Source organism: Bombus terrestris, chromosome 3, assembly GCF_910591885.1.
Source record: "Bombus terrestris chromosome 3, iyBomTerr1.2, whole genome shotgun sequence".
Taxonomy (NCBI): Eukaryota; Metazoa; Arthropoda; class Insecta; order Hymenoptera; family Apidae; genus Bombus; species Bombus terrestris.
The window spans coordinates 5106191-5130861 of NC_063271.1; the positions used below are offsets into that span (position 1 = coordinate 5106191).

The 24671-nt window shown below is 33.1% G+C and overlaps 3 protein-coding genes across 5 annotated transcripts; all 3 read left to right on the plus strand.

Moving 5' to 3' along the window:
- Positions 1 to 10: 10 nt before the first annotated feature.
- On the plus strand, positions 11 to 7294 carry LOC100650995 (solute carrier family 23 member 1). Its single transcript, XM_003394147.4, has 13 exons — positions 11 to 266; positions 2057 to 2182; positions 2680 to 2837; positions 4321 to 4526; positions 4604 to 4730; positions 4919 to 5039; positions 5152 to 5407; positions 5812 to 5940; positions 6080 to 6238; positions 6317 to 6396; positions 6561 to 6702; positions 6813 to 6945; positions 7026 to 7294. The coding sequence occupies exons 1-13, from the start codon at positions 234 to 236 to the stop codon at positions 7102 to 7104; spliced, it is 1749 nt and encodes a 582-aa protein (XP_003394195.2). The 5' UTR covers positions 11 to 233; the 3' UTR covers positions 7105 to 7294.
- Positions 7295 to 7409: 115 nt separating this feature from the next.
- On the plus strand, positions 7410 to 11398 carry LOC100650875 (sphingomyelin phosphodiesterase 4). 2 transcript variants are annotated; one of them, XM_020868615.2, is made up of 14 exons: positions 7410 to 7571; positions 7987 to 8286; positions 8368 to 8470; positions 8554 to 8785; positions 8877 to 9099; positions 9166 to 9278; positions 9358 to 9516; positions 9582 to 9753; positions 9823 to 10008; positions 10069 to 10287; positions 10356 to 10448; positions 10514 to 10690; positions 10781 to 11010; positions 11092 to 11398. In XM_020868615.2, the coding sequence occupies exons 1-14, from the start codon at positions 7545 to 7547 to the stop codon at positions 11228 to 11230; spliced, it is 2373 nt and encodes a 790-aa protein (XP_020724274.1). In that variant the 5' UTR covers positions 7410 to 7544; the 3' UTR covers positions 11231 to 11398. The 2 variants fall into 2 exon arrangements, with proteins under 2 accessions (XP_020724274.1, XP_012175976.1); XM_012320586.3 differs by having other exon boundaries at positions 8889 to 9099.
- Positions 11399 to 15387: 3989 nt separating this feature from the next.
- Positions 15388 to 24069, plus strand: LOC100650756 (adenosine receptor A2b). Of its 2 annotated transcripts, XM_012320585.3 has the most exons (5): positions 15388 to 15580; positions 16776 to 18616; positions 21244 to 21455; positions 21907 to 22377; positions 23305 to 24069. In XM_012320585.3, exons 2-5 carry the CDS (start codon positions 18148 to 18150, stop codon positions 23677 to 23679), a joined length of 1527 nt encoding a protein of 508 aa, XP_012175975.2. In that variant the 5' UTR covers positions 15388 to 15580; positions 16776 to 18147; the 3' UTR covers positions 23680 to 24069. The 2 variants fall into 2 exon arrangements, with proteins under 2 accessions (XP_012175975.2, XP_003394193.2); XM_003394145.4 differs by having other exon boundaries at positions 15388 to 18616.
- Positions 24070 to 24671: the final 602 nt, after the last annotated feature.

A 24671-nucleotide genomic window follows, 5' to 3' on the forward strand; every position in this document is an offset into this window, starting at 1 on the left:
GTCATATAGGGATAAATTAAAGAGCAATGTCGTCTATTGATACAGTTCGTTGTTAACGTCGGTTTAATGTAGACGCTTGGCCGTCGAAGTTCGAAGAGTTTTCGCTATATTTCCGCGGTTCCTGGAGGATCGTTTGGAGCTTCTCATAATTGTGGATCGCTGCATTTTTTATTATTGTAGTGCTGTAGAGAATATTAATTGTATTCCGTGTCCGTGAACAGAATAATTTCAATATGCCTGAAAATGGAATACAGATGACCGAAATAGTAAGTGATTGGGAAAACCACGTTCGATTATAATTCTTTGTTCTTTTTATCATTGATTGTCTTTCATAATATTTATAATATTATAAATTTCATTGTCTTTTATCATATTTACAATATAATATTATAACTCTTACAATAAAGAGATTTTTATTGATTCAAGTGTCAATTGCAGAAAATAATTGGATTTAATGGTACGTTGTTTATTAAGGTAGTTGGAGGAATATCCAGTTAAATAATTCATCGTTCGATAATGTTTAACGATGGCTTGAAGTCTTCATAGTTTGTATAGCTCTTGATTTCTAATACTTCGTGTCCTAATGTACAATTAACGATAGTATAGTATTTTATTTTTATTTTTTGACTTTACAACGCGGATCGGGGACTTGGTTTACGTATTTCTAATTCTCACTCGTTCCTATACGAATTAATAATAAATATTCGTATATATATATATATATATATATATATAAATATTTAATTTTATAATATTTGTTACTTGTATTTATTTAATTATTGTATTAATTTAATTAATTAGTTTAATTTAAAAAGTCGATCATTTTATATTCTATATTCTTTCGGTATTCCACAGTTCAGTCTTCTACTGATAGAGATTTTTAATTCGGAGAACCGTATTTATACCGTCTGATTTCTATTCTCCCAAACTATATATATGTGAGCAGATGAATAGTGGCTCTCAGATTATTAATTGGAATTTAATGTTATCTTGTCAAGCGTAATGCAATTTAAAATATAAATTATCATTATTGTTACTTTTAAAGTTTTTATTAGTAATCATCAAATGTTGCTGGATATATTTGGATAGTAAAAATTTTTGGCGCAAGTGTATTTCTATGGCAAAGATTGCTGAGAGGCACTGCGTACACTTAAGACGTAAAATTGACTGTGAACTTCAATGGTTGTGTTGTTGAGAAAGGATAGTATTGATATATAACGTATATATTTAGATTCTAATTGACGCTTAAGAATACTGGCTACGTCGTGGATCGAGTAAATCGTAATTAGAGATTCAAGATTGCGAGATACATTCTATTTTACCAATAAAAAGTATAGACCTCCTCCCACTTCGAGCGAACTTTTGCATTTATACAGTATTGATACTCGAATATTAGAATCTAATCGCATTATACTACATTCCCTGAGAAATATTTTGAAATAAGAAAGGATAACAATCGGAGTTATTGATCATTGATAATTAACATTAAAATATTAGACAGATAGAAAATTCGGATGGTAATGATAATAAAACGGTAAATTAAGTAAAGGGCGCTTAAAACATTTACATAGGAGAAACCGATGAAAACAATTTTTTCTTTAATCGAATTACCTTTTTTCAATGTGTTAATTAATAAAACGATATATTATTGTCTTAATGAACGCTATGATACAATTATTCCTGGCGAGTTGGTTCTCCAACGTAATTACGTAACCGAGCTTATTATAAAAAATATATTCTACTGTATGCGACGATGCTGCTTATACCTTTTCAGGGTTTTAAATTCTGGTTGCTTCTAGCAGAAAAGAACAAATTACGGTTTCATTAAAAATCCTCCGCTCCTCCTAAAAAAAAAAAAAAAAAAGTAAGGAAAAGACAGGCAACCCTCATAAAATCTAGAAAGGGTTTTAGTACAGATAATCCTTAAAAATCTAAACAAGTTCTAGTACAATCTTTTGTCAGAATTAATACTGCATGCGGTTTCAAATATCCTACAAAATCAAATATAATTTTTCAAAGCTGGTATTATGCAACGTGCACCTGTTTATTGTTTCAGAATCTAGAGAATGCAACATTACCACTGTCGGATACTAAAACTGCTGGCAATAATAGGAGCACGAATCTCAATTATGGCATCGACGATGTCCCGCCCTGGTATCTTTGCTTATTTATGGCTTTACAGGTACTTTTTATTGTAATAAATTAAGCGCAAGATATTCTTATAGGAAGAAAACACTACTTGTACATCTTATATTTAACATCAAGGAAACGTGAAACTAATTTAATCCTTATCAAGTCCGTTTGCTCGTCTACACGTAAAATTTAAACCTTTCTCTTTTCAAAAATGTTCCACGTTGCTCAAATTCCCCAAGGATACAGAAAAGTATAGATATAAACTAAAGCTGGTGTTTGAATCAGATAACTTATTTGAGATAAGCACGTTCTGAAAGTCAAGGGAAGGTGGACCGATTTATTTCCCTATTTACTTGCCTATTTATATAATTTGTCTTGATAAGATATTCGACTATGTTCATCCAACACCGATCAAGATTACCATAATCATTTAATAAGCTCTAAGTCTAGTTAATTCTCTGATATCATCAAAATTTTTCCATAACCGTTAAATTTTCTACCTCTTATTGTTAACATCATTTACGAAAAGAATAATGTGTTTTTCAGCATTATCTAACGATGATAGGTGCAATAGTCTCGATTCCCTTCATCCTTACTCCAGCATTGTGCATGGCGGAGGACGATCCATCGAGAAGTTACATAATTTCCACCATGATCTTCGTCACAGGACTGGTCACTTTCTTCCAAACCACCATAGGGTGCAGGTAATTAAATTAGCAAAAAATTTGTCTTTGTCAATCTAAACGATATAAATGATTCATAATTCCTATTTAACTTCGTCGTTATTAAAGTCGTTTCAAAAGTAATACAGTAAATTAATACTTTTTTATAGGATCTCTTCAATTTATGAGAGCATTTTTGTACACTTGTTCAAATTACCATGAATCATTCTGACTAGAGCATTAAATTGATAAGTGACGCTTGATAGGCGCCAAAGGAGGCACGAGACGGCATTTACAATTACCATTACAAATACCGTGAAACAATTACGTATATGAATCTCGAGCAATTCGTTACGGATATAAGCTTCGTCGAGCTACCATGTGTTATTGTTAATTGATATATTTTGAAATTCATAAAAAATTTATCTTGTAGAAAAAAATAAGTAGAAAGTTCATGTATTTATAAGAAATTTAAAGATACAAAAATATACATTATGCGTATACATGGATAGTACCCCTTAAAATGTTTAGCATGAGAAAGAAATTTTTATTTAAGTTTCACATTTTTAATTATATTTATAAGAATATGAAATTTTGCACAAAGTGCTATCTAGTAATAAGGATGAAGTCACTGAAAAGCCTTTTCAGTTTACAAAATTTTAAGGAGATAAGAGAAAGGTAATTCATCTTTAAACGACAAAATTTACACTTCTGTTTTATTTCTTCTATGTTTATCTTTCAATAAGTAGAAAAATTAAAATCGTCTTTTTTTTCACATTTATGATCTTTTATGCTAAAGATCTTATCATGATGATAACGAGTATATCAGTGTTTCAATATTATTACATATTATTATCGCGTAATAAAAAAGAGTAATATTTGCATTTAAATGAATGACGAGAGCGACTAGAAACGCTATCGGAAAGGTACACGTGTTAATTTATGTACGTGCATGAATTCGAGGATCAAGGCTGGATAGTGGAATTATCTTCGCAGCCGATATTTATGCTTGTTTCATACTTGGTAACTCCTGTCTACAGCTTGTTCTAATGCTAATTTTCGTGACTTTATTGCTGCTGGATCATTTCGAACTCTTGTTTAACAAGATTTATAGATCGTTAACTATTCCCAACAGCTTCCGGGAAAAATAATATTCGTTTATTACTTCAAACTTTATGATTAAAATTATAGTTGTAATAGTGGGAAATCTTCTCTTCAATTTGACTTTAAAATTATGTATATTCCTTAGATCTAGTTTGTAATATATTAATATTCTACTCAGTATCTTTCCGGACTCTAGAATTCTGATATAGCAGTACTTACTCCTACATCCCAATATTTCGATATACTTTCGACACGAAAACTATAACTTTACTACTATCGACGCGAATACATCACGATTAACTAGTAATTGTTGATAGCTAATTGCACAGTTTAGTTCCTGACCAAATCAATACTCTAATACTTGCATACTAAAGTATGTAATTGGTACTATATTTCTTATTTTTCCTATTCTTTGCCATAGGTTGCCGCTAGTTCAAGGAGGAACTATATCCTTTTTAGTCCCAACATTGGCAATACTAAGTTTACCACAATGGAAGTGTCCAGAGCCGGAAGTTTTAAACCAAATGTCTCCCGAGAATCGCACAGAACTATGGCAAATTAGAATGAGGGAACTTTCAGGAGCCATCGCTGTATCCGCTTTGTTCCAAGTAGTCATTGGATTCGGAGGTATTGTAATCATTAATCATAGCCAAAACATTCTTTGGCTATTAAATCTTCTTTCTCTAATGGAATTTTCTGAATAGGTATTATTGGATATTTGTTGAAATTTATTACGCCACTGACTATTGTGCCAACTGTCTCTCTCGTTGGAATATCTCTCTTTGAGAATGCAGCTGACGCTGCGTCTCAACATTGGGGTATAGCAGCTGGGTGAGCTTATCTTTTTTGTATTTATATAGCGATGATATTATAACGTGTAAATTGATGTATACATATTTTCTCTTTTTACATCGATAATGTTGTTCGTATAATTTAATCAACGAATGAAGTAATAAATTTAACACATAACGAAGAAAGTATATGATGTGTACATAACTTCTTGTATATTGATTTTGCAGAACAATATTGATGTTAACATTGTATTCTCAAATACTTGTTAACGTGCCATTTCCGATATTGATGTACCGTAAGGGTCAGGGAATAACCATCGTGTGGTTTGAATTATTTAAGCTATTCCCGGTAATTATTTCACGTTTATTCTTCTTTATATTCTATACGTTTGTATTTTCAGTACCAACTTTCCTTTATTCAAGTTTTTATCATTTCTGTCTTTATTTCTTTTTTGTATTAGGTATTGTTAACAATAGTAGTCATGTGGATAATTTGCACGATTTTAACTGTGACGGATGCTTTGCCAGTCGGTCATCCAGCCAGAGCAGATAGTAAATTAAAGATTATCAATGATTCTCCATGGTTCCGTGTCCCATATCCTGGTCAATGGGGTACTCCGACCGTAAGCCTGTCTGGTGTACTTGGCATGTTAGCTGGTGTATTGGCCTGTACGGTGGAATCTATCAGTTATTATCCAACTACCTCCAGGATGTGCGGTAAGTAAAATCCAAGAACTGCAATTACATTGCTCAATATAATAAGAGTAATTATTCCACTAATTAAATATGAATATTTTAGCAAAGTATGTTTTGCTCAAGATCAGTTACTTGTGTTTAACTTATGTAATACATAATAACGTTCGAGATACTGGATATCTCATCCAAAATGAATGATAAAGTTTTTAAAACAAGTGGTACTCTAATTTATGTCCAATTTCAAAATGGCAGATAAATATAACTAAAATAAAAAATAATCTAAAAATTAAAAAAGTTTGAAAATTAAAGGATTTAAGAATCTAAATATTAAAAGATGTGAAAATTACAAAATTGGAAAATGAAAAAATTCAGAAATTATGGAGTTTAAATTTTGTAGCCAATATTTTTTGAAATTCCATTTTCAGGCGCACCACCTCCGCCGGTTCATGCCATTAACCGAGGTATCGGCATAGAAGGGCTTGGTACGATGTTAGCTGGACTTTGGGGTAGCGGAAACGGTACAAACACGTTTGGAGAAAATGTGGGAACTATTGGTAAATCGTTTGATTTTCCTAAAAAAAAAAAAAGAAAGAAATATCAAAGAATACGTTCACATCTTTTTGTGTTTATAAATGATTTATAGCGATTTTAAACTCATGTTTTAAACTCATTATTTAAACGAAACATTATCAGGTGTTACGAAAGTAGGCAGTCGCAGAGTTATTCAGTGGGCATGTGTCTTGATGATCCTTCAAGGATTGATTAGCAAATTTGGCGCTGTTTTTATCATCATCCCCGAACCAATAGTCGGCGGAATATTTTGCGTGATGTTTGGAATGATCACTGCTTTTGGTATACTAAAATATATATTTTAAAATAAAATTACTCTAAGACTAAAGTAAAAAATATTTAAACATATGGTTCTTTTAGGCCTCTCTGCGTTACAATACATAAATTTAAATTCAGCAAGGAATTTGTACATTCTTGGATTCTCCATTTTCTTTCCACTGGTAAAGTTATTTTTAATTAAATGTTTATCAATTTCAGTTTTTTCTTAATTGTTTAAGTTATGTATAATTCACGATTATATAGCAGTAGCGTAATTGTTTGAAGTGGTATTTGAACTTGATTTACGATACTAATTGAAATCTAAATTGTCTTCATGAATTTTCAGGTATTATCTAAGTGGATGATCAATCACTCAGGTGTAATAGAAACCGGAAATGACATAGTCGACAGTGTATTTACCGTGTTACTTAGTACGACTATCTTGGTGGGGGGTGTAATAGGATGTTTATTAGATAATATTATACCAGGTACAACTTGTACAAAAATCATATTATCTTTAGTTCGTGAATTTTCAATTGTTTCGCTTTATAAAAGAATAAAATATTTCCTATGCATTTACTATTATCAATTTTTTAAGGTACCCCTGAGGAACGTGGGCTCATTGCTTGGTCAAAGGAAATGGAATTACATACAGAAAGGGACGAGAAAGAAGACCAAGAGTATATATTCAATACGTTTGATTTTCCATTTGGAATGGACGCTTTACGAAGGTGAAGCTTTTTTAAATAATATCTTCTTAACATTTTTTAATTCTTCAAATGATTTATCAATATGTTTTATTTTTCTGCAGATGGAAATGGACACAATACGTACCATTTTTACCGACATATAAACCTGGAATTTATTCATGTAGTCAGAAAAAACAATGAGATTCACTTTGATTTTATATTTTCAATGCATTGCATAATTGCATAGCATTGCTAATCACCATGAGGAAACTTGGAATGCAATAATGTGAATGTTGAATGAGAGTTACCTTACAAACGACAAACTATTAATTGAATGCAAAAGAGGATTGTATTAAACACAAATATACAAGAACTTTTATATAAAAACTAATGAATTTGATTTTTTATCATTTTTATCCACAAAATATGCACTTTGAAAGCATAAAATTCCTAAAATCTTGGGAGATTCTGCTAGGGAGAAAATTTCTTTTTTTAGGGGAAAATGCTAGGGAGATAATTTCTTATCGTGATAAATATTACAATTTAATTTGTGTATAAAGCGCGAATTAAATACTCGCAGTCAGTTATACTTTTATAAATGTTATTTCTAGCAATTCACGTAAACTCGAACAAATACGAACATGGCTGCATCCTCAGACGTTGCTACGGTATTGCATACGTGTATTATAGTTTATAAATGTTTAACTTGTAAATTTTATTGTCTTAACATAACCTAACCTCAACTTAACTTGAAAATTCTTAACTGGTTTGTTTGAAATAACTCAATAAAACATTTATTCAATAAAATAATACAATTTGCTTTGTATTGATTAAAAATGTATCATTTTCTGTAAATAAATTGATATAAGAAATATTGTATATATTTTATCTTTGCGTAACTGTATTATACAAATATATGTAATATGTATATAATGTATTTTGAATAAAGTAATAGTAATAGAACTGATAAAATTTATATAATACATTGCTCTAAAAATTCTATTGGTATTTATAAATCAGATCTACATAAGTTAATTCGATGACTGCATTAATATCTAATTTAATCCATTAATTAATATATAGATCAAATTACAAAGATACATAAATATGCCATTGGTACAAAGATGCAAGGAAATAGCAACGCTGATAGATGAGTCAAGCACAACAGAATTGCAACATGTATTTTCCATATTAGTAGACTCCTTGTTTGGAATAACTGACAACATTGGTTGGGGATTACATAGCATCACTTTTAAGAAAAATCCACAGGAGCATGAAACACTTTGTAACTTTCTTAATCCACAAGGACCAGTTTTTTCTTTATGTTATAAGTTATTGCCAGATTGTTACTTGAAATACAACTTCCCAGTTTCATTTTTACCTGTACGTAAAAATAGATCTATACATTATTGATAATTATAAAATAAATAAAAATTAAGTTTCATATATGTTTTTTTATTTCAGGTAAAGATACGTTCGATGTTAGAGGAAGGAGTAATACCCCCATTTTATCTAGACAAAATCAGAGATGATCAGGGTACGCGTGGCGTATCTGCTTTAAATATGAGTATCCTTTTTATGTCTCTGTTTAATAATTTCATGAAATATTTTTAAAAATTTGTGTAAGATAAATTCTTAACAGTTATACATATCCCTTTGAATATTATATCTTCCACTTTGCATATCATTTGACAAATCCCTGGCTGCAGGTGCAGCAACAGGAGAATATCTGGATCAATTGGGAAACTGTTTATGTTCAGTTGGCACACTGTTATTTATACCATTTTCTGCCTAAAGACAATTCTCCAGTTCTCCCAATAATTAGTCCATACATTAGGAAAACGCCTCAACGGAAATTAGTACAATCACCCGAATCTAAAAGGTATTCTCGGAGCAAAACAAAAAATACTTTAATAAGGGATATATAAATAAAATGGCACTTCTTTAGAACTAGACAATAAGTTAAAAATCAGAAATTATTACAGAATGCAAACACCGCGACTTTTGAGAACGTCGATATTATCACCAGCATCTCCGAATTCTACAACAAGCGTTCCACAGCAACAATGTTTACCGCAAGTTTGGAGAAGTGAAACTGTAGTTCAAGTATTTCTCGACTTTTGGGTGGAATACATAGAAGATGATCAATTAAATCCACGATTAAGCACGTCATATTCTGCGTCCGTTCCACGTCGAGTAAGTTTCCATTTGAAATTTTTTCGTAAAATATATATATACATTTGCATGTAACTTTAATTACAGCACAGCATCCATTCCGGAGAGCATATACGTTTAGTGCGAGCATTTATAAAAACTTTGCATGAATTTGCAAATAGCGCGATAGGTGACAGAAGTGCGATGGATGAACTTAAACGGTATATACATATTCAAAAAAGAATTAAACAACAATTAAATATCATACTAATACTATAATCTATATTTTTACCATTTCAGAATTATTTTGCCTTCTGTTCAAGGCAAAATCTACACATTCCTTCGGAAAGCCATATATCATTGGCCATTAGATAGTTCCTTTAGATTGATTCTTGAAGCTTGGTTAAGTTTTATTCAACCATGGAGATATTTCCCTGGTATAACGTATACGAAGGAAGGGTATGTATTTATAGTAAAAGATCTGTTGAGAAATTATTATTACAAATTATTTTACTTTTTTACAGTAAAGCAGAAGAGGAAGAGAGGGGAAAGATACATGACGCATATAGATGGATGCCTTTCATAGCACATAATCTACTAGCCTACACAGCCATATTTCAACAATTACTTCCACGATTTATGAGAACAGATCTTGTAGCTCCAAAGAATGCGTTAATGTTATTCAGAGTTACAAAAGTATGCTAAGTTTTTTGTAGATATGTGAATTGTCCGCCAACACGTATTTATCAAACTTATACTACTCAGGTTTTTTCGCAACCGTATTTAGCAAAAATAATATGCGAAATAGAAAGTCACATGGATGATGTTGGATTAAGCAGAAGTCGAGTATCTACAAATCAATGGACTTCAACTGTACGACAGCAAATTTTAGAGCTTGAAGGACCGACATACCAATACGTTCTAATGTTTTCTACGGCTACCATTTCACAGGTACGTAAAACGTAAAATACATGCCTAAAGTATTTAATTATTTTTTAATTTCTATCTTAGGTCGTATGTCTGTTAGGCACAATTAAACAAGCACATTTAACAGCAACTAGTTTAATCGAAGCATTGGAAAAAAAGAGAAAAAACAGACCATTTCTGTTAGCACTATGGGAATTTTTTAATGGCGAAGATTATTCTTCGGATGATATTGGTATAGAAGAAAGGCGTCGTGTCCCTGTTTATCTAGCGAATGCACAGCAACAGTTAATTGATATTTTCGAGGTAATAAAAGACGGTAGATTCTCTAATTTTAAATATCGTATGATTTGGTTTAAACATAATTTTTACAGATTAAAGTAGAAGACATTCCCCAGGTAGCTATTGAAGCTGACCAAGAATACCATGAAAGTATTCTATCGACATCTTTTTGTCACCAATCACAGGTATAAAACTAATTATCTAAAAAATCTTATTATAGTAGAAAAATCCTAACTCATTAATTTTTTAGATGGATTCGAGTTTAGATACAAGCAAACCAGGTGTTTTTGTACCTAATCAGAAAGATAGACAGACATGTCAATATATCGAATACATGGGAGATCCGGAATTGCAACCAGTTCGAAGTAACGAATGCGCGTTACTTGTTAGAAATTTATATAAGCTCTGTACATACATAAATGTGAAGGTAAATATACATTTAATAACATTTTAGAATCGAATTATTAAGTTACATTAGCTTCATTTTTGTAATTATATAATCGTGTATTTTGTACAGTACCGACATAAGATAACTAAGATGTACCATCGACGTGGCTTCTTCGGCAGCATTTGCCGACAGATATTACAATCACCAACGAAAGTCGTGAAGCTACCAAAACGAACACAAACTGGGTTGTCCAGCGGGTACGAGGAACGCATTCCGCCTCGACTTAGTTTACGTCCGTTGGCTAATTATAGTCTACTCGTAATCATAAGTCTCGGAACATTTATTGCCTGGTTTACAAAGTACGAGACATCCTTAATCTAAGTTATGATTATTTTGGTAGCCAAGGTGATTGCAGTAGTATAACATTGATTTATTTGCAGCTATGGAGTCTTCACGGTCCTTGGGTTCGCCTTTGCTCTATGGTTCGTGTACATAATAATACGTGCAACGTTGGAACCATGGACACGATCAAACAGAAACACATTCAGGGCTAATACTACGGCATTTTCTATGAACTAATCAATCATAAAATTATTCTATTGTATACAAATTAACTCGTAGCACTGTACAATATTCCATGCAATTCCAAATATCTATTTATGTAAGGATATATAATGTTTGAAATTTTGATAATTTAAAAGTAATTTAAAGAATATGACATACATGATTTTTTAAAGGCGTGAAAAATTGTCGTTTTTTATACTTCCTTTTTAAATGATAACATTATATGTGTGGTTAAAAACAAAATTAATATTTTAAAAACACAGAATTAAAATTCAGCAGAAGTTGCCATAAGTTAGTAAAATAAAATTCATAATATCAGCGTTGTAAATTAGCTTTTCAAATCTAACTGTGAGTACTGATAGAGTGGTTATTATTTAATCAATATGACATACAGATAACTGATCATTTTTGTCGATCGAGTGGAACATACATTGCTTCGCGTAAGGACGAAGGGGTTCGTTAACGTTGATATTGTGAGTCGGAAAATTGATATTGGACAGGGGCAGGAACGTTCCAGATGAAAGGAACATATAGAAGAAAATCGAAAGATAAAATTAATAATTTTCTTTCATTCCATATTGACCTTTTTTCTCAATCACCCTTTAAAAATATAATTTTAAGAAATTTAAGATAACTTTTTTCTTAAACACATTTTATACAAAATATTAAGAGAACTCTACACCAGACATATACCGTATAAAATAACTGTCCTTTTAATTGGATCCCGCTAGTCGTCACAAGGCTTTAACAATATGTTTTGCGTTCCCCTAGGTGGAGACCACCTGAATTATCACACCAAGTTAACTACTACACACCTATATAGAGCAGCCATAATAAAGGGTACTACACAACGAAGTCAATTGAAGCTTGTTGATCAATTAATTATGATTCCATTGCAATTTCTCAACCAAAATGCTTTCAGTCCGTTTATTATTCATTGATCACTTATAATTTTATTAAAAAGTCAATTTCTATAATTCTTCCCACCCGTAATACCAATTTCTTACTTCAAAAAGAAACAAAAATTTATTAGAAAAAATGTTACTTATTAAAGCTATAAAATTAAAAAGTCTGAACATATTTTTGTCAAAAAAGATAAAATGAAATATTTCTATTTTCTTAAGTTTTTCACATTTTGTTACCTAATCAGGAAATTTATGTTCATGTTTGCGCCACTGGCTTCCATAGTTTCTCATCCACTTTCAATCACATTAGTCGCATTAAGTCGTTAGATAGTTTAATTGCACGGGTGTGTTTACATGCCCCGTGCAGCATGACCCGTTTTCGATTCAGATAAATGCAAATTCGCATACCTAGCGTTGTCTAGCCACGATTCATTCAACTTTGCATCACAATCAAGGATCCTTTCATGCGATGTCAAACGATCTGTTGTGCGCCTGTTACATACAATAAAGCACATTCGAATTACTGAGAATGGACTCGTTTACTATTCATTAAGACCTCTCCGTTTTAAGATGCCTTTCAGCAGTTGACATCAGTCAGTTTGAGTTATTCTATTGAAGAGGATTGATTCGTTAAAATCCCCAAAATCAGGGATCATTCAAATGACTCTTTCCTTTAAATTACTCGTTATCCTAATAAAATGTTTAATTTAAAGCTCGATTACGTCAACATTGATCTGGACTCGAGAAAAGCAGTATAACTGGTTAATTACGTAATAAATGTTAAATTGATATCAGTTTAATCGAGCGTTGATTACAATTATCGATCATTCAACCAATCCACGTGGATTCGAGACAATCAGTGTGTCGCAATTACTTCTTTTTTATACAGAAGACAATTATATTCCATGACAAAGTATCGAGAATCTATTAATCAACATTCGACACAGAAATGCTTTCAAGCTGAAGCACAAGTTTCACACCAATGAAGCTGTCTTCGTTCCATTCGAAGATTACTTTGAAAATTAACGCGAGAAATAATTCGATAAATCATTTGTCTAATCGGATTGAAATATGCGAAGGCAGCAAATAACTTATGATTAGTTTACGAAATTGAAATTAAAATTCAATGTCATTAAGTTAATATTACTGGATACATTACTAAATCTATAAAAAGCCTAATGAAAATTAATTTACCCATGTTATTCATTACAGATATAATTATATTAATGTCGAAAACATTACGTAAATTGTAAAATTAAAATATCGATTGCAACATAGGAGGAATAATATGAATAACCTTGAGATGTCCATGACCTCCATTCACAGCTTATATCTTCTTACACCATCGGGAAGGAAACGCGTTCCGTCGATTGAGCTGTACGTTTCCTTTTAAAAATTCATCGTTTTTATAATATATGTATATAGTTAAGAAATTCATAGAAGCCGGTGGTTCTCACTGCGTGTCGGGCTAATTACGTAATTGCCAGTTATTAGAACATTGTAATAACAGGCAAAAGTCGAAGACATGTTTAAGGCCACCCCAGCAATTAAGATTCATCGCTAATTCTATCACGCCCTATAATTTTCTCGCATCGTCGGTTTAACCATTAACACGTTAATCGTTAGAACAGTAATTTACAGGAAAATTAAAAAATATATATCCTAGGAAAGACGGCTATTAGATATAGAAGAAAATCAATCCACCACGTAAGATACACTTTTCAATAAAATTGTATCCCCAGAAACTTACTCAGAACTCGATTTCTCACTTCAAACGAACTTCTATACATAGACACACATACAGACATCGGATATAACCACCTTCTGGAAAGGGAGAACGAAAAATGCGCAGACCCATTTGTCTGGTTAGCCTTGGCAGTAATCCGATCCTGTCTAATGTCGAACGGAATAACAAATACCCGCTTGTTTGCAAGAGGATCTGATTCGATTAATAGTACACACAGTAAATAGTCTATTCCTACGATTTCCATCAATTATCCAATTGAATTAAATTTTCAGTATTACCATACGGCAGTTCGTCGAATTTTACTGGATTTAAATAAGATAGAAGATCTGCCGACATTTACATTGATATAAATAACGATGTTGAAGAAGAAATGGGGTTCTCTATTTTCGTGACCAATATTCAGCATGGAACGCACGCGCGTGGTTAATTATGCGACCGTTTGTCTTGTCGAATTTCTCAAGACAAGAAACACCTTGGCCGATATTAGCGAAGGGCGCGTCGTGCAAGCACGTGAAATTAGATTTAGAAGGTCTAATTAAGCGAAACAACTTTTCTTTTACGCTCTTAATTCGATAATCATCATAATGGTGTTAGTGTTTCAACGCTATTGCACGTTCCTTCCATCGAGTTCTATTAAGAAAACATTGCCCTCCAATGTTGTCTTGTAATTTCCATTGAGCATACGTGTACGTACTTCCTAAGAAAATATACACAGGTCTATTCAAATTGAAACGTTCAATATAACAAATTACAATCGAGAACTCGACGAGTTAGTAAAGTTAGTAAAAGAAAGAAATAGGCCGTAAAGTATCCCGCGACGTACAGTTCATAAAATATTACAAAAAGTTCCAGAGACTGAACGGGACTTTTAATTTCGCCGAGAGGAAGCTAAACTAATTTGTACTAACTCGCACAAGGAGAGTTCTATTCCGTCTTTGACAATTTCACGTATATGAACATGCCGCGTCTCGTACTTACATTCCCTCCTCTCTTACCTACGCGTATATTCCAGATATCCCATTGAATCTTCACTCGTGGTACGCTTATCCAATTACAAATCTCGTAAAGATACGCTTGCAGGAATGCTACCGGAAGATATGTAGATTAACTGCATTCATAGTCTCAAATCGTGAATCGCTGCTTCGGTCAATTTTTTGCAAAAGATCGAAGAAAATATCGGAGGAGGTGAAATCCATCGGAAGTAAAAAAGAACATGCGAAATATATACAAATGAATTCTGCTTATCAATATTTTAAATCAAGATAGTCGACCATGATAAAAAGATTCAAAGTTTGATGAACAAGGCAAAAAATATTTAATATCAATTACGATGCGTAGATTTGTGTGATTTCAAATTTAAATTACCTCCGTTTTCAAGAGTTATGCCTAATAGATTATATCTACATAAAATACAGAAACATAGATATATAATCGCCGATTTTCTTCTCCAGTCTACCACTACCACCATAATCTACGACCGCGTCTATTCCACCTCCACCGTCGCAGTGTCCCTGTGTGTCACGAAGAGGAACTCAGTTACGCGCCACGGGGTTGAGAAGTCGGACGTGTTCCCTGGGTGCGTTTCATTCACGCCAAATCTTCGATTTAACCCGGAAGTTTCGAGAAACCGCGACAATTCACATCGATCGCTAATCAATTAGTGTTTGTTTGAAAAAAAGCGCGCAGTGACATTGATTGACGTTGATTGGTTGGGTAAATATCGGCGTCACTCTGATTGGTTACTGAACGAGTTCGAATCGGTTTTTCCCCGAATATACGATTTACAGAAATTAAAATTAATCGGAATTAAGATTAATCAAAATTAAAATTAATCGGAATTGAAAATTGAAATTTGAATTAAGTAAATCGATATTCTTTCATAAAAATAAGATAAAAATGTCGTGTTTTGAGTTAGAAAATAGTATGGCCGTAACATCTTAGATAAAATATTACAATGATGATCGGCAAGTGATATGCTAAGCCTCTATAAATAAGAATAGGCGTAAAAGCTGAGAATAGAGTATCGGCGTACATGATGATATTAAAATACAATTTATGACGACTTTTACTGCTTTTAACTTTGTTCTCGACACCCTAAGTCGTATTTCACTCCTTCAACGGCTTTGTCAGATATTGCTCTAATCATAACAATAGAGACAAACGACTGGTCAAAAATTAAAGTGCCGACACGAAAATATTGATACAGCCTAAAAATCCAATTACAAATATATGCTGAATGTTTCAGTATTTTAAAATGAATATCAAGGACATTTGTCGATCGAAGGTTCAATAACTTTTAGCCAAGTCACGGCGCACTTGATAATTTTTCCGTCAGTCGTACCGAAACGAAAAAAGCGTTGAAATTGCGTCACGATGTCAACGCGATTGAAACGGTCGGCGTTGATTCTTCTTTCATTAAGTTTCACTTCCTCGAAGATAGCACCGTCACATTGCCATGAAATGAAAAGTTTAATCTGTTTTTGTTCTTGAAGAGGACCAGTAGTTTAATTACGCCACTGTGAGTCAGGCAATAAAGGATATTCTGCGATATTACATTGAGTCAGATGTTAGGAAACGTAGAAGTGCTTCTAATGAAGAACCCTTTGTATGTTCGAAAACTTATGCATTTTAATGTATGTCGAAAAACACTGTTGTGAACACTGAAGATGAAAAGGCCGATACGCTCGCAATCTCCTCATTGCAAATTAAGTTTGGTAAATAAATACAAAAAATGGATACTTTTAGGAATATTCTAAGAGGGATTAAATTTATAAGGGAAAATAAAAGATAAAGTATCATTTAATAGGAACAATACCTGTGCTCGATTGTCTATCGAAGGAGAAAGTTAACAAGAATCTAATCGGTTAAATTACTATCCATCGCATCCATTCTTTCCGCGTGATTTCAGTCGAAGCGAAAAGAAGATTCGTCAACTTCTGCGGACGAGGATGGGAATAATTGAAAAAGAACATCTCTAAGTCCAAACTGTTCAATATTGAAGATTGAAGATTCGATTTTTAGACTTATAATAAGAACTCATGTTTGACTCAAATACAGTTGCAGACATAATCAAAGGCACGCGTACCGGTGTAAGTTGAATTACCTTCTGATGAACATGCGCCGGAAGGTCGTATCTTGCAATAAATTTCGCAAGTACGCGATCAAAACGTGGTTCGACTCGAAATGTCCACTTAATGAACTCGATCGCTCGCAATCTCGAGATTTCCGGCTATCCTGTTTCTCAATGGACGATTCATTGTTCCTTGATAAAACGTGAGTCTTCAGAGATATCTTAAATTACTTGGAAACATAGTTGAAAAGCTCGATTACTTCTGGACAAGTGTAACGAGAATTTAAGTCTTATTAAATATACTATATCGAGCTTTCCGTTATATACAATCTACTTGTGGCCATTTGGAAAGAAGATCGAGGAATAGGATCGAGGATTTTTGATCTATGACTTTCAGGCTGATATTTTTGGCTACTTGGAAATATAATAAAATGTAATAAAATAGCCATAGAAGGCTTGGTACCTTGTATAATTTTTGATTTATTCTTTACCCTCGATAAGAATCGTAAATCGTACGCGTTTTATTAGAGATATATATCAGAGAATCGTGCATTTCAAGTAAATTAGTAGGTACTACTAAACGACACGATAGAGACAAAGCTCGTTGCGTGAAAAGTGGTACAAATATCGTTAATCGTCGTGGCACGTCCATACAAATAAACGACCATGCTTCCCTTTTCCGGTCTGTCCGTACGTGTCAATGTCCTTCTCTTAAAATAAGATCGATTGTCTACCATCAAGCGTGACATGGTCATCGAACAATCCTTAACAGTGACTCGAAAGATTCTCGAAACAGAAAGGAAGCAGAAGATGATTTCGTTCTCATTCCGTTGACGTGCCATTTGCTATTTACGTCCCCTCCACATTAAGAAAGTAAGATGTATTCAAGGAACGTGCTCGCGTGACATATCGAGCATCATGGATATTCTGTATAAAGAAATTAAGAGGATTCATTAAAAACACTAAGAGAACCGCTAGTCACGCGATTTCCATTTACTACCACATTCGTTACATAAACCTACGATAAAGAACAAGCGAATATTAATGAGTCATCAACTTGATGTACATTAACAAACATCAATTATGTAAAAATACCAAAAAATTATCTCTGCAATCTCCATTTTCCTCGATAATCTACATTTCTTTCGATAAACTACGTTGATAAATGTACCAGTAAGTTAATCATCAGGATCAGATCGATAGAGGGTAAATGACGATTGCGTTCAGAGTATCAACGTTCATCGTGATGGAATTTCCATCAAATGCCAGCGAGTTGGCTACTAATTCGACTGTAACAGCGGTGAATGCGTCCACCCATTCGGAACTCAATCTACCGTATACAGTTTGCGAGATCCTGGTGGCAGTGTGTGCGGTGCTTGGTAACGGTTTGGTGATCACAGTCTTCAGCAAGGAGAGGAAACTTCGTCGACGAACTAATTATTACATCATCTCTCTAGCCACGGCCGATCTCTTGGTCGGCTTGTTCGCTATACCTTTCGCCATTTTAGCCAGCATCGGTTTACCGACGAATTTACACGCCTGCCTGTTCACCGTTTCAGTGCTTATCGTCCTCTGCACGATCAGTATCTTCTGTCTGGTAGCGGTGTCCATAGATCGTTACTGGGCGATACTTCATCCCATGGGATACTCACGCACCGTACGCACTAAAACTGCCATAGGTAAGGATTAATAAGGACGATGAACTTGAACTAATATTATAATAAATGATCTAAAGCTGGTTTCATTTTTAAACTCATAAGGATTCGTTTATTTAACAATTTTGAGTCTCTAAATTTTTGAACTAGCAATTATCTCTTAAGTAGTTTTATTAAATGTTAGTAAATGAGTTTTTAAGTTAAGAAGTTCCTCTACTTTACAATTTCTGTAATTTAAGTTAGCGGATGGATTTCATCAGGAATACGCATAATAATTTAAAGCATTTCTCAGGACATCCACATTAATCGCAGAAATTAAAAAAAAATCTATCAATCATCAGAAATGTTTTATAACGCTTTAATACGTTTTTTTAAAAATATTAGATTCTGTTTTGTCTGTTTTTATAAATACGATATAAGTGTTTGATATATCGAACGAAGATAATTTGTGAAGATAAACAAGGGAAAATTTACCGTGAACGTAATCATCGATGTGCAAGTAGTACGAGTCGATAATTGAGTGAGCTCGGGAAAAGTTCGAAGAAACGCAAGGGTAAATCGAGTAATTGTTAGCTACGTCGTTACTGTTGTACAATCCGATGATCTAATTAAAATCACCTCTTCTTAGAAGCGTTCTGGATGAAACGCATAACCATTTAATCGAGCTACGATAAAACAACACCGAGGCACAAACCACGTAATTATATTTTGCGAAATTGTTTGTTCGAGTGAAACTGTTATTCAACTCTTCACATATCTCGAACCTTGTTTTCCATCTATATCGAGTGTTTCAGTTTATGCAAAATAGACATAAAATATCGAATGTTTCAGTTTATGCAAAATATACAGCTTATACCGAAACGACTAGTAAGTTCGCATGTAAAAAGTACTTCGATGTTCTTGCAATGTTTTGAATAATAAACGACATATAGTCTTAAGGACATCGAAGATAGACTTCTTTGTTTTTTAGACAATACATTTTATAATAATTTGAAATACAAAAAGCTCCAAGCTATTTTTAAGTCATCGAACTTTGCTTGAAATCAAATACGTATATATAAATATATGAAATTTTATAAAATGACAACTATATTTCTATTGCTGTATAACATACAACTACACATGGTAGCATATGTTTATCACGTTCTGTTCTACGAGAATGTAGGACATCAAATAGCGACAATGCTGATTAGACAATATTGTGCAGATATATTCTTAGACCATTGTTACCAGGATTTGGTCATAATTTCACTGTAACATTACGGTGAATATATGTGAAAGTTCTTTTATCTTACATTAATGTATGTTTATTTGTATCACTTACGCTGATTTTCCCAAAGAAATTACATCATAATCCTCCGTGGAACTGAATCGATGAGATGTAACAGAATGCACTTTAGGCGGCAACAGGTGGTATTCCCTGCGCATATTTTAATAACGTATATAATAGAAGTTTGCATATTCCTAAGAAATTTAACTTGAAGTTAATTGACGCATTAAATATTAAATTTCTTACTTGCGATCGATTAATGAATTTCTTAGTATACTTGGGATATTTAAGTATCAATATACTTGTTCTTTATAAAAATTCTCATCTTTGTAATTACGTTATATAAAAACTCTTATGTAACTTTAGTTAGTAGCTTATAGTAAATAAGAAACGATTTTTTCTCTAAAGTGAAACGTATTTTCTTTTATAATAGTTTTTTTAGAATATCTCTTTGCGTATGTTACTTTTCCTCATTCATAAAAGTAGGTAATATGATAATGTATTGATTTCGTAATACATAATCCCCACGATAATTATGTAATTAGTAGAGTAATTGAAAAAATTCCATCTGCATTCGGTGCATTTCAATGATGTTAATATATAGCATAGAGTATGAAATACATATCACATATCCACTCGCCCGATTTCCCAAAGGATTTTCCTTCCTCCTTGCGACGAAATTGATGGAAATCGCATTTCTCTGCCCCCGAGAAACAGTGCATATGCGTAGAAAGAGAAATGAAAAAGGAAAACTGTGAGGCTCTAAAAAAATTCCATGGAGAAACATGAAATAACATAGAAATTCGTTAAAATCAGATTTTGATAAGAAAGCGTTAGAAAATTTCGTTTTTTAAATATAATTCACGTAAAACGCGCGAAATTGCATTGAAGGATCGGAGAGACCCGTGAAAAAATTAATGGCACGGTTAGACGTTTCTCATTTCACTGCCAGGCTACCTAGCCATGATTAATTTAAGCATTTCGTCTGTTTATGGTATGAGTGATTTTAATTACGAGCCCGCTGACTGATACCATTTCTCCAACGAGGGGAAAAGGTGCGTTTATTGCCGTACTTTCCAATCGATAACGTTTACATGCACGTCTATCATCGACTCCTTTGACCGACTTTTCATTCTCTTCTTCTATAGCGGGATCTCTATAAATCTTTCCATTTCTTGTCCAAAACACTCTCCTTGCTATATATATCACCGTTCCATACAATCGGTCTTCGGTAAAAACTGTAAGGATGAGAATTTTAAACGTTTTCAGTGATCTCTTCTTTATGTTTTTACATCTTATTATTCCATATTACCTAATAATAATTCATCTGGAACAGTTGAAACAAAAATATAAAGATTAAATGATGGTTCCGTTCTTTTAGGTATAATCTGTGTGTGTTGGATCGCTGGCACATTGGTCGGCTTCCTGCCGCTTTTAGGTTGGAACGCGGGCAAGAAATCCAATGAGAAATGCATCTTCACCGAGGTGATGGATTACGATTACTTAGTGTTCCTGTACTTCGCCACGATCATCTTTCCCGCGCTATTAATTGCAGCCTTCTACACCCATATATACCGAGTGGTCGTAAAGCAGGTCAGACACTTTTACCGTAAATATACAGGCAGAATATGCGTACTAGTGTGAGTATGCGGATATACGGTGTGCAAACAGGACAATGAATTAGCGAAGACAAGGTCCTGTTTGCTGACCCTCGAAATTTATCTTCTTTAATTTATCAAATTTGTGCACCGTCATTTTTCTTAAATACCTTCATCTGGTTTTTCGTCGGTTGCAGTTCTTAAATAAAGCGATCTTCTTGGTGACAAAGTAATTATGGTGCTGAGAATAAACGATTGTGGCTTTCATTTATATAATCTTCTGAGAATTTTATATATAAATTACTTTGGAGGTGCATTATTCGTTCTTCCTCTACTATTTTAAAGAACAGTTGCCACGTTACATCTGATGAATTCTCGTGAAAATGATATATTGAATATTTCTCTAATTATATTATTTATTATTACACCGAACAATGTTCTTGCAGCTGCAACAAATTGTAACAATGAATCCGGGTCGCCGTACCGGAAACCAGACAACTGGAACCATGCTGCGATTACTTGGGGCCGCCAGGAAGCGTGAAGTGAAGGCGACGCAAAATCTATCGCGAATCGTGATCTTTTTCATTATTTGTTGGTTCCCTCTTTACACCATCAACTGTGTGATGGCGTTCTGTCCAAGGTGTAGGGTGCACGATGTCCTGATGAATTTTTGCATAATCCTGTCGCACTTGAACTCAGCTGGCAATCCATTGCTCTACGCTTACCACCTGAAGGACTTCCGTGCGGCGCTTAAGAATTTCATGTGGAGACTTCTATTTCCGCACAGTGACGTGAAATCTAGCGTAGTTAGCGTGATTCACGATCGTGGTTCTTTGGTTGGTTCTCATAGACAATTCCTGAGGCAAACAGGTGGTCCGCCGTCTACGAGGGTAATCAGGTCGGATTTACTGCGTCAGGTACGGTGTGATTGATTTTTAATTAAAGGTAGATCTCGATTAACGTGAGCTTAAATAGTGCGATATTCGATTTGCTGCGAATTATAAAATGATGTGAGGTTGTATTTAATGCGAATAAAAATTCGGTTAATGCGAGGTTTTTTCTTTTCTCATCCGGTACAACTATGGAAACAATTAGTCTTTTGTTTTAACTTTATCTTTAAACTTCTGTTTCGTCGAGACGATGCGTAAATCGTCTCTGAACTTCTTCTGTTTTATAGTCATGACGCGACGCGAAACAAAAAATTACGGATGCCGATCCAAACATGGGTTGAAGTATGCAAGTTAACAGAGACTCGAAGAAAGTACTGTTGGCTTATCGCCACATACACGAAGATATAAAAAAAACAGATGAAAGTGCGACCAACTTAAAATACTTTGAGAAATAATAATCACGTTTGTGCCATAGTTTAATGAAATACATTATATTATATGAAAATGTATATTTAACAAATTTTATTGTATACTTTCCTTAAATTAGAACCAATTCCTATATTTCAAATATTCGAATAGTGCGAATTCGAATAAAGTAATCAATTTTTGGGATTTACCACTCGCATTAATCGAGACCTACCTGTATTAGTCTCTTATGAACGTAACTAGAAAAATAGGACGTACATGAATAGAAATTTCTTCGTACACGCTATGATAAGTGTCCTACTTTGAATATTTTATATATATTTCTGGATGTTATATAGATGTTTGCAGCATTAAATTTCCCAAAAATGCATAAACATCTATTAATTTTTAAAAATCTACTGTTAGGTAATCCCTGCTATCAGATCTTTACAGCTACAGTCGATTAATTTTTCTAGAGATAAAATTGTCATTTTATCCTGAAAATTATTGGAAATATATCTTATTTTATCGATCGAATTTTAATTACAGGTAACTGACGTTAAATCTAGAGGATCATTCTCGAGCCCTCGAAACGTTACGATTCGAGAAAACGATGCAGGAAACACATCGAATTCTTCGAGTGATAGACAGGAAAATGACAACGCGAGTCAAAACAGCAATGATCTGCAACGAAACGAAAGTGACAATTTTGGAAATGACAGAATCAACTCGAGATCGCCCCGTGTTACCTCACTGGAATTACAGACTTACAAACCTTTAATGCCGCTTCTTCCGGCGGAAGTGGATCACGTCGAGGAGACGCCACCGGCGTCTATCTTCGTCATTGAAGTAGATGTAAATCACGTGGAATCTGTTCACGAAAAACTGGATGAGGAATTGATGGAAAATAAAGACAAAGGTTGATGAACTTCTTCGGCATTTCCGATCGTGAATAAATTAATCAAAATTGAATCTCGATTCAATTAGAAATTGGTGGATATCAATTTCACTATTAATAATAAATTAACGATAAGAAGATGTATGGTAATTATCTTTTACCATAAATAAATCATTGAAATTGTAAAATAAGGTGTTAATGATAAGTTTACAAAACGTGATGTATTTTTGGCGTTTAGTGTATTACAATTCGATGTATAATAATCTGAATCCTGATATTATTTAATACTCGATATAAAGTGTGAAGAAATTGTATTGCATTAAGTTTTGTTAAAGCACTGAATATTTGACTGAGCGTATTTCCAGATTACATTTTCCGTTTTAATGGTGATCAATGGTAATTAAAAAAAATTTCAGTGTATGTCCAAAAAAGAAAGACATTTCTTTAGAATAAATTATAATGAATATATAGAAACTGAAAAATTAATAATCATTTCTACCGACTATGAATAATATTATTTATAATAGTATTATTTAAATACATTCTTCAAATAATAAATTCATTGTTAATGGCAATTAAACACGAATAAATATATAACATATCTGCACAACATATCTACATTGGGAAACGACAGTCTCATACAGATTACATATAATGAATATGTAATTTGCATGAAAATGATGTGAAATGTATGTTAAACATAGAAATGTGAATATCATATAAACTAATAAGGGAACCGATATTTGAATTTTCAAATATTAAAAAGTTAGTTTAAAACAGACTACATGCTAATGTCCATTCCATATTCTGTGTATCACACGACGGTCTAAATAAATGTCACAAAAATAATCATCTATATCCACTAAAATATAGTATTGTCTAGTAACCTAATACTACCTGACAATTAAATAGTTCCAGCACAAAAGTCTTTGCCTTGGTTTAATATCTTTTGTAACGTACATATCCTTTTTTTTTAAATAAGACATTATTTTTACAAATGGATCGCTAAATTGACCAA